Source organism: Neomonachus schauinslandi, chromosome 1 (assembly GCF_002201575.2).
Source record: "Neomonachus schauinslandi chromosome 1, ASM220157v2, whole genome shotgun sequence".
NCBI lineage: Eukaryota > Metazoa > Chordata > Mammalia > Carnivora > Phocidae > Neomonachus > Neomonachus schauinslandi.
The window spans coordinates 218,510-231,937 of record NC_058403.1 but is presented as its reverse complement, the minus strand read 5'-3'; the positions used below and the strand labels follow the sequence as shown (position 1 = coordinate 231,937).

Sequence of the window (13,428 nt, the reverse complement as noted above, 5' to 3'; positions counted from 1 at the left end):
CCGCTGTCCCCCATGTCCCCTTGTCTCCACCCCAGCCCACCAGGATGCAGGACCCTGTGCCCCCCACCCCCCATGTCCCCTTGTCTCCTCCCCAGCCCACCAGGGGGCAGGACCCTGTGCCCCCCCAACCCCCTGTGTCACCACATGGCAGGACGCTTGGTTTCCACGTGCCATCAGCTGCCTGATCCACAGGGCCTGCCCGCGTGTCCCAACTCCTGACCTGTGTCCTTGCTTCCAGGATAACCTGGTCTTTGTCGTGGGCAAGCTGGATGGGCTGATGGTGGTTGGAGTTCGTAGACACAGTGCGGATGACATCGTGGCCACAGCGCTGGCCGTGGAGCCCATGAAGTTTGTCTACAGAGGCAGGTGATGCGCTGCGGCCCTGTACTATGGCTCTAGACCCCTTCTCTCCTTGAAGTTTGAGAATCTGTCTGCAGTAGAAGCAAAGCCCAGTGATTGGAATACACAAAACCTAAAAATTCCTGTTCATCAGAAAATCTTCACAAAGAAAAGGACGATCTTTGCAGCCAGGAGCCCATTAGTGTCCTCACTGCCCACAGGGCTCATATGGTTCTTTAAGAGGACGAGGTCCAAGGAGCACCTGCTTTAGGACCGTGGAACCTCAGACATGCAGATTGAAACAGTCAAGGACCAGTTTCTCTGAATCACCAAAGGTCAATTCTCTTTTCTACTGAGTTTAGCGAGACACACGGAGGGCCCTACCTCGCTCCTGGGATGAGCAACTATTCAACTTTTCTGAATGTGTTAGGCAAGCACTTTCTGACCCTGGGCAACTGGGGGTGAAGAGGGAAGCTGTGTCTGGCTCTCTTCAGCTCCTGAGCTCTTTTATCCTGAAGGAAGCATCCCCTTCTCCTAGCTGGCCCACCCAGCTGGCTGCGTTTTTTAATTTTCTTCTTCTCAAGGGGGTGCTTTATTACTCAAACTAGGGTACCTGTGAGCCTGGCCAGACCCTGCCTTTGAATATTCCTTAAAGAAATCGTTAGGGAGTTCTGTCAAAGAGTGTGTGCTGCTGGCCCTTCTCGTAGGTCAGGATGACAGGGGCATGGGATGCCTACCAAGGAGAAGCCAGCAAGGCAGGCCTGTGTGGGTGCCTGAGCGGGGGCTGCCAGGACCTCGTGACCTGCCCTCACAGCAGAAACAGGACACTGTTGGTGTGGGTGTCCGTGGGGATAATGTCAGGGTGGCCAACACCTGCTTCTGGGGTAGATTGGGAGGCCCCCAGGACCTGACAGTACCTGGAGGTGCAGGCCCTTCCTGAGCAGGCAGCTGACAAGGTGACGCCATCGTGAGTGATTAGTGGGGGTGCCAGTGATTGATTGCATCAGCCATTGGCCAGGGTACCTGCCTGTCCCCACCACCACACCCACCTTGAAATAGAGGCACGGGGCGACTGGGTGGCTCAGTCAGTTAAGTGTCTGACTCTTGATTTCAGAGTCCAGCTCAGGTCATGAACTCAGGGTCGTGAGATTGATCCCTGCATTGGGCTCTGCACTGGGCACGGAGCCTACTTAAGACTCTTTCTCTCCCTCTGCCCTCTGCCCCTTCCCTGCTTGTGCTCGCTCACTCACTCGCTCTCAAAAAATAAAATAAAATAAAATAGAACTAGAGCCATGGCCGATAGAGTGTGTATGCTAGAGGAAGCCGAACATCTCAGGAATATTATAACGCACACAAAATGAGTCCTTTGTTCTTGGACACAAACACAATAGATGGAATAAATAGCAGGATAGACCAGCTAGAGATGGAAGTGATAAACTGGAAAGTCAGATTAAGGAAGTACTCCAGAAGTTTAAAAAAAAAAAGTTTAAAAAACCAAGGAAGAGTTGGCATCGAAATAGCAGACCCGGGGGGAGGGCACATGCGTGGAGGGGGAGGGCAGCGTCTGGGCAGCAGGAGGCTGGGTTTGCGGGACTCAAGAAGGGTCCGGCATCGGGATCAAGCAGAAGGCATGAGACTCCCCAGTGCTGGGGCCAGCTCTAGAAGGTGGCAGTGCAATGATGTTTTTAAGTTATTAAAAGGAATTTTTAACTTAGATTTTATGTTCATCCCAATTGTCACCTAATGGTGCAGTTGTAATAAAAATATTCTTGGGATACTGAGAGAGACCCATTCAAGATGCATGAAAGCAAGGGAAATTTAGTACTGGGTAAAGTGTGTGTGTGCGTGCGTGTGCACACCAGCCAGAGGGAAGAGCGAGAGAAAGCAAGCACGTCCATGAGGGCCCAGAACTGGGGCAGTGGGTGTGTGACGTGCTGGGCTCCATGGGGGGACCAGCTTCTTGTCCCATAAGGAGGAAGAGAACCACCTCCAAGTGTAAGAGGCAACAGGCAGTAAATACAGAGAAACGGAGAGCGCTGAAATCCCTAAAGTGAGGTGGGAGAAACAAGTCCACTGACACCACAGTAAACACGAGGACATGAACACATTAGTGAAAGAGATTTAATCAGTAAGATTAAACAATACACCTGATAGTATTTCTAGACAAAGATTTTTGCACAAAGAAATGTCGCACGTGCATTAACATTATAATTAAGAAAAATTTTCTTTTAAGATCTGTGCCTGGTTGTTTTGCTTTGCACCGAGTCCTCTTTGTTTTATCGAATTGGAACTTATTTCAGCCATACTGTAGGAGACTAGGGACTGTCACTTCTCCAGGTCTCAACAAGCAGCCCGTGGTTAGATTGTCTTTTCAACACGAGCACGTCTGCACCCTCCATTTCAAGGGAGAGGAAGCATCTGCGTCCTGTTTGGCGTCCTTTGCAGGGTGGTCATTTTTGTCCTCGTCTTCCCCCAGGATTGCTGTGTTCTCCGTGACGGTGCTGCACGATGACAGGATCGTCCTTGTGGCTGAGCAGCGGCCAGATGCCTCTGAGGAGGACAGCTTCCAGTGGATGAGCCGCGTGCTGCAGGTGGGCCCCGGCGGCTGGCCCCTGTCTCTGCGAGTGTGGTTCCGACGAGTCCGGGTGCACGGGGGTCGCGTTCCCTTCCTTCAGAGCCCGGCCTGCCTGCCCCTGTCTCTAGCTCGGTGCCGAGCAGCCCAGATGTCCAGTTGCCCCACACAGGATCACAGGCTTGATTACTGAGAGTTGCAGCCTTCCTCCACCCTGTGCTGCCTGCACACAGTAGGCGCTTAAGAAATTGGGCTTCGTAAAGATAAGGGAACAGCATTTTGAAACTAATTCCGTACGAGGGTTAGTGTGTCCTAAAACAGCAGTCCCGTGACCCTCCTGTCGATTAGGATGGTATCCATTGAGACTGTCCCTTAGATTCGGACCAGGCCATGGCTACAAGGGCACCAGGGGGACTGAGAGCTGGTTATGACAATGTCAGAGCTAGAGCGAAGTGGAAAGCATGGTGCAGAAAGTTCTAGCACCCATCTCTAGGTTCTGCAGTGGCTGACACGTCCTCCCACTTGCTCGTCACACCTCTGTCCCTCGGCCCACTGCTCAGGGCACGCTGTGGGGTGCCACCTTCCCCTGCACCGCACGGTGGCCCTCATTTCTTTAAATACTGAACTGGAGTCCAGCATACTATTTTGGGGGGAAGGAAGTAAAATTTACATTCAGTAAAGTGCACAAACAGTGTGCTGTCCAGTAGGGGATTTTCAGTTGGCTTGATGGGATGCAATTTCTATGTAGAATGAGCCCATCTGTAAGTGTGCAGGCGCTGGGTTTTGACAACAGTGTGCACCCAAGTAACCAGTGCACCATGGTAATGAAGACAGAGGCTCTCCGCCATGCCGTGCTTCTCCCGTGTCCCCCACCGCTGCCACACTGCCCAGCCCGAGAGCCACTGGTCGGCTGCGTGTCCGCACGCGTGAGTGGCACGGCGTGTCTCCCTTTCTACCACTTTACTCTAGGTGAAGGGAATCACACAGTGTTTGCCGTTCTGTCTGGCTTCCTTCCCTCAGCATGGTTTTGAGATTCCTCGTGTCGTTGTGTGGTTGGGTGGCGCATTCCTCTTGATGGCCGAGTTGGGTTTCTTATCTATTCACATCCTGACGGACGTTTGGGTTGCCAGTTTCTGACTGTTATGAATAAAGCTGCTGTGGGCAATGGTACAAATCTTTGGGTGAATTTCCTCTGGTACCCTGCCATCTCCAGGCCAGTTGTGTGGACTGGCATGAAGCTGGTAGAAACAGGCGTAGAGCGGTCCATGCGTCAGGGAGACCAGGTGGCCCTGAGCTTCAGAGTAGTGTTTTCCCACTAGTATCTCACAACATTTATTTTTAATAAAATTTGTGATGTCTTATTATGGAATATTTCTAACACAACAAACAAGAAGAACAGTGTAATTGATGTGGGAAACAGAGGCAGAAGGAAATGTAGATAAAAGTAAATGTCCTTATAACCTGCAGCCCGTTGACGAATACTCGAGGCGGGCAGGGTATAACATTCCTCCAGGAAGCTCCTGTCTTAATGTTGATGCCTTGTTAACAGGGAAAAACAACCCTAGCTTGACAAGAGCCAGGCCTCTGGTATCCTGTGAGTCTTCTTCAGCAGATCCAAGTCCTTTTGGACACCTCCCTTTTCCTTCCCTCCCCCAACTCCCAAGCATATGATCAGCCACCCCTCACAACCCCGGTGCAGCAGCTCCTTCTGCCCACGGGTCCTGTCCCCCCGGTCCCGTCCCCAGGCTTTAATAAAACCACCTTTTTGCACCAAAGACGTCTCAAGAATTCCTTCTTGGCCGTCGGCTCTGGACCCCACCAACCTCACCAACATTCGAAAACTACATCATAATAACCCCATGTTCCCATCACCCTGTTCAACAGTTATCAACCCAGGTCCTGACTGTGTCCCTGCCTGGCCCTCCCCTTTCTCCCTTAGGAGTGTTTTGAAGTAAATGCCAGACATCGCATTTTATCTGTGAAGATTTTATTATTTCTTTAAACAAGGAATACCATTATCACATCTCTAAGAATTAACAATAATATTCTTACGTTTTAAAAATTGAGATATAATTGGGGTGCCTGGGTGGCTCAGTCGGTTAAGCACCTGCCTTCAGCTCAGGTCATGATCCCAGAGTCCTGGGATCGAGTCCCACATCAGGCTCCTTGCTCAGGGGGGAGCCTGCTTCTCCCTCTACCCCTCCCCCCTGCTCGTGATCTCTCTCTCTCTCTGTCTCTTGGATAAATAAATAAAATATTTTTAAAAATTGAGATATAGGGGTGCCTGGGTGGCTCAGTCGTTAAGCATCTGCCTTCGGGGGGCGCCTGGGTGGCTCAGTCCTTCAGCATCTGCCTTCAGCTCAGGTCATGATCCAGGGTCCTGGGATCGAGCCCCGCATCGGGCTCCCTGCTCCGCGGGAAGCCTGTTTCTCCCTCTCCCTCTCCCCCTGCTTGTGATCCTGCTCTCATTGTGTCTCTCTCTGTCAAATAAATAAATAAAATCTTAAAAAAAATTTTTTTTAATTTAAAAATCGAGATATAATTGACATATAATACTAATTTCAGGTGTACAACATAATGATTTGATATTTATATCTACTGTGAAGTGATCACAATAAGTCTAGTAGACATTCATCATCATACCTAATTACAAGTCTTTTTCTTGTGATTGAGAACCTTTAAGGTCTACCCGCTCAGCAGCTTTCAGAGGGGTACAGGACAGCTTTTTACCTCTGGTCACCGTGCTGCGCACTACATCCCCAGACTCTGTTTTGTAACTGGAGGTTCATGTCTTCTGACACTTTCTCCCATTCTGTCCCCCCACCCCCACCTCTGTCAGCCACCAGTCTGTTCTCTGTATCTGTCAGCTCAGTTTCAAGATTTCACGTGTAAGTGAGGTCACGCGGGACGTGTTTTTCTCAGACTGACTTATTTTGCTTACACCCTCAAGGTCCATCCACGTTGTCACAAATGGCAAGATCTCGTTCTTCTTTGCGGCTGAGTAGCATTCCATTGTGTCCACACCGCGTGTTCTTTATCCGTCCCGTCAGTCCGTGGACACACGGGCTGCTTCCATATCTTGGCTGTTGTAAATAGTGCTGCATTAAACATAGGGGTGCATTTATCTTTTTGAATTAGTGTTTTTGGTGGGTTTTTTGGGGTAAATACCTAGTAGCACAATTGCTGGATCGTAGGGTAGTTCTATTTTTAATTTTTTGAGGAGCCTCCATACTGTTTTCCAGAGTGGCTGCACCAGTTTGCATTCCCACCAACAGTGTGGGAGGGTTCCTTTTCCTTCATATCTTGCCAACACCTGTTGTTTCTTGTGTTGTTGATTTTAGTGATTCTGACAGGTATGAGGTGATACCTCATTTTTTAAAATTTACATTTTCCTGATGATTAATGATGTTGAGCACCTTTTCATGTACCTGTTGAGTATATGTATGTCTTCTTTGGAAAAATGCCTGTTTGGATCCTCTGCCCATTTTTTAATTGGATTGTTTGTTTTTGCCATTGAGTTGTGTGAGTTCTTTATATATTTGAGATATTAACCCCTTATCAGATATATGATTTGCAAATATTTTCTCTCACTCAGTAGGTTGCCTTTTCATTTTGGTAATGATTTTCTCTGCTGTGCAGAAGCTTTTTTGTTTTATGTTTGCTTTCATTGCTTTTGCTTTTGGTGTCAGAGCCATAAAATCATCAAAAAGACTGTGTCAGGGAGCTTACCACCTATGTTTTCTTCTAGGAGTTTCATGGTTTCAGGTCTTATCTTCAAGTCTTTAACCAATTTTGATTTTATTTTTGTGGATGGTGTGAGAAAGCGGTCCAGTTTCATTCTTTTGCATGTAGCTGTCCAGTTTTCCCAGAACCGTTTATTGAAGACAGTCCTTTCCCCATGGTATATTCTTGTCTCCTTTGTCACAAAGTAATCGACCGTATGTGCTTGGGTTTATTTCTGGGCTCTCTATTGTATTCCATTGATCTGTATGTCTATTTTTATGCTAATACCATACCATTTGGGTTACTAAAACTTTGTAATATAATTCAAAATCATGAAGTGTGATGCCTCCAGCTTTGTTCCTCAAGTTTGCTTTGGCTACTCAGGGTCTTTTTTTGGTTCCCTACAAATTTTAGGGTGATTTGTTTTAGTTCTGTGAAAAATGCCATTGGAATCAGGGATTATACTGAATCTGTAGATTACCTTGGGTAGAATGGACATTTTAAAAATACTAATTCTTCCAATCCATGAGCATGGAATGTCTATTTCTTTGTGTCTTCAATTTCTTTCATCACTGTCATGGTTTTTAGTGTATAGGTTTCTTACCTCCTTGGTTAAATTTATTTTATTTTATTATTTTTGGTGCAACTGTAAATGGAATGGTTTTCTTAATTTCTCCTTCTGATGGCTCATTCATTAGACTAGTGTACAGAGACACAACAGATGTTTCCTGTGATTTTACTGGATGTATTTATCAGTTCTAACAGTTTCTGGTGGAGTCTTAAGGGTTTTCTACATATAAGATCATGTCATCTGTAAATAGTGATGGTTTTACTTCTTCCTTTCCAATTTAGATGCCTTTTATTTCATTTTCTTGCCTTATTGCTGTGGCTGGGACTTCTAGTTACATGTACTTATTCCTGATCTTAGGGGAGAAAGTTCTCAGCCTTTTACCATTGAGAATGGTGTTGGCTGAGAGTTTGTCAAATATGATCTTTCTTACATTGAGGTATGTTCTCTCTATACCTGCTGTGTTCAGAGTTTTTATCCTAACAGTAATTTCTTGTTGTAATTCAATATCTAGTCACTATTCAGACTCTCTGATTATCTAATGTTTAGTTTGTTTGATTCAGGATCAAAATGAAGTAAAAAAAAATTATGCTTGGTGAGGACAAGGTCTTTAAGTCTTTCTTAATCTACAGATTCTTCCTCTGTCATAGTTTTCTTGTGGTTCGTTTGTGGACAAAAACAAGTTGTTTGTCCAGTATGTTTCTTTAGCCTAGGCTCTGAAGATTGTGTCTCAGATCTATCATTCAATACAGGCGTCTGTCGCCTGTGGTCATCCTGTACATTGTGATTGGATCAGACTCAGGTTCAGTTTTCTGGCAAAAATTCCTCCTGGAAGGTGGCATATGATTCTGGCTGCCTCTGTTCACCACTCCTGGGGTCACTGATCTGTTAGGACTTCACAGCGGCGCTACCCTGATTATGAAGGCTCACCGGAGCAGCCTTGAAAGTTTCTCCTCTGGAGAGCGCATGCCCTCCTCAGTCACCCAGGGGCCTGGAGGCAGGCTGTGTAAGAAAACAAGATCAAGGATTGATTTCAGAGTAGTAAGGTGGTTTCTTAGAATCCTCTTCAAGCGACCATGAGTTTTGTTTATTTGTTTCATTAAGAACTAGTGGATGTAAACATACTGGATGTGATTCAGTCTATTATAGTTTTTTTTATTTTTCAGTGGTTAGTGGGAGCCCCTTCAGGTTGGCTCTTGAGTCCTTCTGATGTACTCCTGGAATTCTTTGAGGCCATAGTAGAGATGAGGAAGCTCAGATACTTGGGGGAAGGCAGTGTGTTTTGCATCCTAGATCTGTCATGGCCAGGACCCTAGGGACCTTGCTACTTCCTAGGGAAAATGGAATTGGGGGACCACCATCTGGGCACTTGATGTTGCTGGCTTCTTCACTGTTTCTAGGCTTTCTTCACTGGACAGAGTAGGAAATGATGTCTCTTTGTAAGAGTACCTACATCATGAGTTTATGCTGCTGGTTCCAGCTCAAATTCAAGACCACAGAATTTTTACTTAACTCACTGATTCCTTGCTCCCACACTGAAAAATTGCAGACATCAACAACTCATCAGAGAATCACTCATCTGCCTCAGGCCATGCTATACACTGTAGTCTCAAAACAGCGGTCTCCACACTCCCTCTAAAACATGAGATTTCTGAGAGCAGCTTAACATTTTTTTGCAGTTCTTTTTGCCCATAGGGCATATCTCATTAGGGGTGGACTAATCAAATTACTGTGTTTAAAGTCACTTTAAATAGATTCTCTCTCTGGGGCTTTGCCACCAACCTAATTCCAGTTCAGCTGAGTTCATTTCTTTTATTTCGCTTTCAATTGTTAGGGAATGCTTTTTAAAATTTCAAGTTTTTTGGATGTAAAATATATACATGGCTCCAAAGTCAAATTTGAACACAAGATAAATTCAGAGAAGTCCAGTTTCTGCCCCCCACAGTTGCGCTGGCTTATCTAACTTTTCTTTCTTTAATATACGCAGTTTCAGATTTATGTATATGTGCACACACACAGTACGTGTGTGTGTTAAATGATAGAAACGTATGCACGTCCTTCCATGTGTTCTTGTTGAACAGAATGTCTCCATGATCTTTAGAGCTGCGTGTTCTCACCTGGTGCAGCTCCCAGCCTCCCAGCCCCTCGGCAGCTGTGAGCGGGTCAGCCTGTGCTTGCCTGCAGCTGGGTAACACGGTGGGTCTCAAACGCCGTCCCTCCGATCTCGTGTTACTCTCTTCCAGGCCATCGACAGCATCCACCAGGTGGGCGTGTACTGTCTGGCCCTGGTTCCTGCCAACACCTTGCCCAAGGCTCCTCTCGGAGGGATTCACATTTCTGAAACCAAGCAGCGTTTCCTGGAGGGGATGCTGCACCCATGTAATGTACTAATGTGCCCTCACACCTGTGTCACCAACCTTCCCAAACCTCGCCAGAAACAACCAGGTTAGTCCTATGTGGCAATAGCTGTCTGTTCAGTCTCAATATTGGTGGCAGCCACACTCGTGGTTCAGTGGTGCAGCCCGCGTGGGGCCTGCGTCTCTGGGGCTGGAGTTAGGAGCCAGACCTGCATCAGGGCAGTCACCACCTCCTGCCTCCCTGGAGCCAAGCCACAGATGAGAAAACTTTACCGCGTCACCTGTGTGGTGGCTCTCAGCTGCCTGTTGGGACCCATCTCAGTCACTAAATGCAGGCATGGCATCTGAGGCTTGGAGGGCGAGGGGGTGGCTCCCTGGGAGTAGAGGTGCGGCCCAAGAGCAGACGTGGAGCTCAGGGATGGAGAGAGACAGTGCGGTGCTGGGGGCCGGCCCGCCAGGCTGCTCCCCACGGCTGACGCCTCAAGGACCTCCACGAATGCTCTCCCTTCCCTGATTTCACACATCTAGAAACTAAGTTCAAAGACCAGCTTGACTGTTATTTTTGTTCCTTTGGTTATGTAAATTTTTTTGTTTTTCTTTCACTGATTATTGAACACATAAGATACCATTAAATAAAATACATTTACTCAGGAAGGTTTAATTTCCTGTTTTATATGTAAAATGCAGGAAAACCGCGCAGTGCCCTGAGCGTGTGGCTGTGCTGAGGTCCAGTCATACCCCCAGGTCTACGCCGGATGGCGAGTTTCTCAGTCTGGGGTTGCTTGTATTTGAGAGAGAGACGCTCTTCGCCGCTCACCATGACCCTTACGGCTGGCTTCCTGAGCGTCAGCACCTTAGTGAAGAGTGAAACGCCTCATTCAGATAGAAAGTGTTCCGGCAGTAAAGTCACAGGACGGTCCTGTCCCTGAGCCACCACCTGCTCACTCAGAATCCCCCGTTTTCCAGAGGTGGGGCCGGCCTCCATGATCGTGGGGAACCTGGTTGCCGGGAAGAGGATCGCACAGGCCTCGGGGAGGGAGCTGGCTCACCTGGAGGACAGCGACCAGGCCAGAAAGGTAACGGCCGGGGCCCGGGGGCGCGAGGAGGGCGCCCCTCGGCGAGGCTGCAGACTGAGGGGGCCTCTCTGCGCAGTTCCTGTTCCTACCCGACGTGCTGCAGTGGCGGGCACACACCACTCCCGACCACCCGCTCTTCCTGCTGCTCAACGCCAAGGTGAGCCAGCTCCCAGCTCTCTGTCCCCCAGGTCCTGCCCAGAGAGCGCTGTGCCCCCGGCCGCCTGCCCCACCTGCTGTTTTCTGTGTGGGGAGCTCAGTGGTCACCTCAGTTGGGCAGTGACATTTCTGGTAGAGCTAGTATTTTTTTTAAGATTTTATTTATTTATTTGACAGAGAGAGACACAGTGAGAGAGGGAACACAAGCAGGGAGAGTGGGAGAGGGAGAAGCAGGCTCTCCACTGAGCAGGGAGCCCGATGCGGGGCTCGATCCCATGACCCTGGGATCATGACCTGAGCCGAAGGCAGACGCTTAACGACTGAGCCACCCAGGCCCCTGGTAGAGCTAGTATTTAACAGGAAAATGCTCAGTTAGAAACAGCATGCTTGTAAAGACTACTAAGTGAGCTAAAAGGAAATGTTTATTTTGTAAAAATTAGGAATTTAGACTTTTTTGTTTATAGCTTTAACATGACAAATGCTGTTTATTGCCCTGATCCTGGGGTAGATTCAGAAATTCACTTCCATGATTTTGGCTACCTTTTAGTGTGATTACACTGTACCAGGAGTTCTCAGGACAGGAAGGAGGTGTGCCGTAACCCTCACATCCAACTTTGGGCCAGCAGACAAAATATAGAAACATGACAAGTTAAATAACCCTAAAAATCCCGCCTCACTCAGATGCATCTCACACAGGCCGTGAGAACGTTTGCACTTTGACACAGTAAAGGGCAGGTCGCTGTGGCCTTAGAAAATGCTGGTCTAGCTTTTGTTTCTGCTTATTACTGCCCACTGTTTCTTCATTTAAAAAATATTTATTGATACCTGTTAGGTTCTGGGTGTTAAGTAAGAGAAAAAGCGTCCTGCCCTCAGGACGCTTGCAGTGAGTCTTCCCTGCTGGAAAACTAGTCCGTAAAAGAGACTTTATGTTCTTTGTTCACCGTGTATCTGCAGATCTAGAACAGTGTTCAGAACATATTTATCATTGATTGAGTTCTAGAGCATGGAGACAGCCAATAATTAACAAGTGGCCCAGGTAAAATGAGCTCATGATGGGAAACCGAAGATGAGAACAACAGGGGTGTGGCCCCGAGTGCCAGGGGCTCCGAGGCCAGCCGCTGGCTGTTACCCCGGGGGTGTGGCTGGAAGCTGCACGGGACTGAGCTGTAGGCGCATGATGGTGATGTGGTTCGTGGTTCTGAGTGGCTCCTGTGGGTTGCAGGAGGGTGAGTGTGGGGCGGCAGCTCAGAGAGGAGGGGCCCCGGGGTGGGGGCCGCACAGAGATGCCCACCAGGCATGTGTGGAGAGGTAGATGGTCTTTTTTTTTTAAGATTTTATTTATTAGAGAGAGAGAGAGTGCACAAGCAGGGGGAGCGGCAGAGGGAGAGAGAGAAGCAGGGAGCCTGACGCGGGGCTCGATCCCAGGACCCCGAGATCATGACCTGAGCCAAAGGCAGACGCCTAACGACTGAGCCACCCAGGCACCCCGAGGTAGATGGTCTTTAAAGCCAAGAGAGAGCTCAGGAGGAGCCCACAGAAGACTGGGCCTGGCCTTTTCCAAATCCCCTCAAAGTCACTAGTAAAACTTGGCATTTCTTTTGGTTTGTCAACCTTCTTCGGTTTTCAATTGTCCTTGAGTCCCTGGGGACATGCTGGCCTCTGACCTAGGAGGAGGCCTGTGGCCGTGTAGGTGGCCGTCCAAGGGGGCTGGCAGGCTCTGCCGGCTCTGACGTTCTGCACCTCAGCTGGGCTCGGGGGAAGCAAGCCCAGCTCCCTTGCACGCAGCCTGGCTCTGCGGACAAGCACGTTGGCCTCCGTAAGGGAGAAGGGAGGGGTTCTGACTTTGGCTGGTCTGTTCTGGGGCATTATGTTTAGACCGAGCTGCACTTTTTTTTTTTTTTTTAAAGATTTTATTTATTTATTTGACAGAGAGAGACACAGCGAGAGAGGGAACACAAGCAGGGGGAGTGGGAGAGGGAGAAGCAGGCTTCCCGCGGAGCAGGGAGCCTGATGTGGGGCTTGATCCCAGGACCCTGGGATCATGACCTGAGCTGAAGGCAGACATTTAATGACTGAGCCACCCAGGCGCCCCCCAAGCTGCACTTTTAATTTCCTTAAGAAGGACTAAAAGCTCTGAGGCCTGCCCGACTCCGGTCAGCCGAGGGAAGGAGGCCTTTTCTGGGAGCTGGTGTCCTGACGTCCTTGGCAGAGACGCGAGGCGAGCGAGCGAACGGGCCCATGCCACCCGCAATGCTCTGTGTCCGCCAGGTGCTCCAAGAGGGGGAGAGGACAGCACCTGGGGGAGAGGAAGTTCAAACACCACAACCGTGTAGCTTCCGGATGTTTGTTTATTGTGCATTATTATGTGTATTTATATTCAGGATAATGGTTGTTTCTGGGGAAGGAGAGGATGAATTAAGGTTGGCATACAGAGTGGTGATGATATGTTTTAGAAAACAAATTTAAACATTATGTGGCAAAATATTATTAGGTAAGGAGAACCTGGATATTTATTCTATTATTCTTTATAATGTTGTTATATTTAACAGATTTTATCAAAAAGGCCAAAAGAGTTTTCTTTTTTTAAATTTAATTAAATTTAGTTAATTTATTTGAAAAAATTTTTTTAGAGAGAGC

General features: G+C 48.1%; 1 protein-coding gene across 5 annotated transcripts in view; it reads left to right on the top strand.

The window, feature by feature from the left end:
* DIP2A (disco interacting protein 2 homolog A) overlaps positions 1 to 13,428 on the top strand; it is a 107,585-nt gene that overhangs the window by 75,395 nt on the left and 18,762 nt on the right. For 3 of the 5 annotated variants that reach the window (XM_044919242.1, XM_021679205.1, XM_044919232.1), the window contains exons 21-25: positions 239 to 366; positions 2,816 to 2,930; positions 9,446 to 9,647; positions 10,526 to 10,635; positions 10,712 to 10,792. In XM_044919242.1, the coding sequence (XP_044775177.1) occupies positions 239 to 366; positions 2,816 to 2,930; positions 9,446 to 9,647; positions 10,526 to 10,635; positions 10,712 to 10,792 (636 nt within the window). Of the gene's footprint in view, positions 1 to 238; positions 371 to 2,815; positions 2,931 to 9,445; positions 9,648 to 10,525; positions 10,636 to 10,711; positions 10,793 to 13,428 lie in introns of those variants that run through there. The other 2 variants (XM_044919247.1, XM_044919246.1) reach the window with 1 other exon arrangement.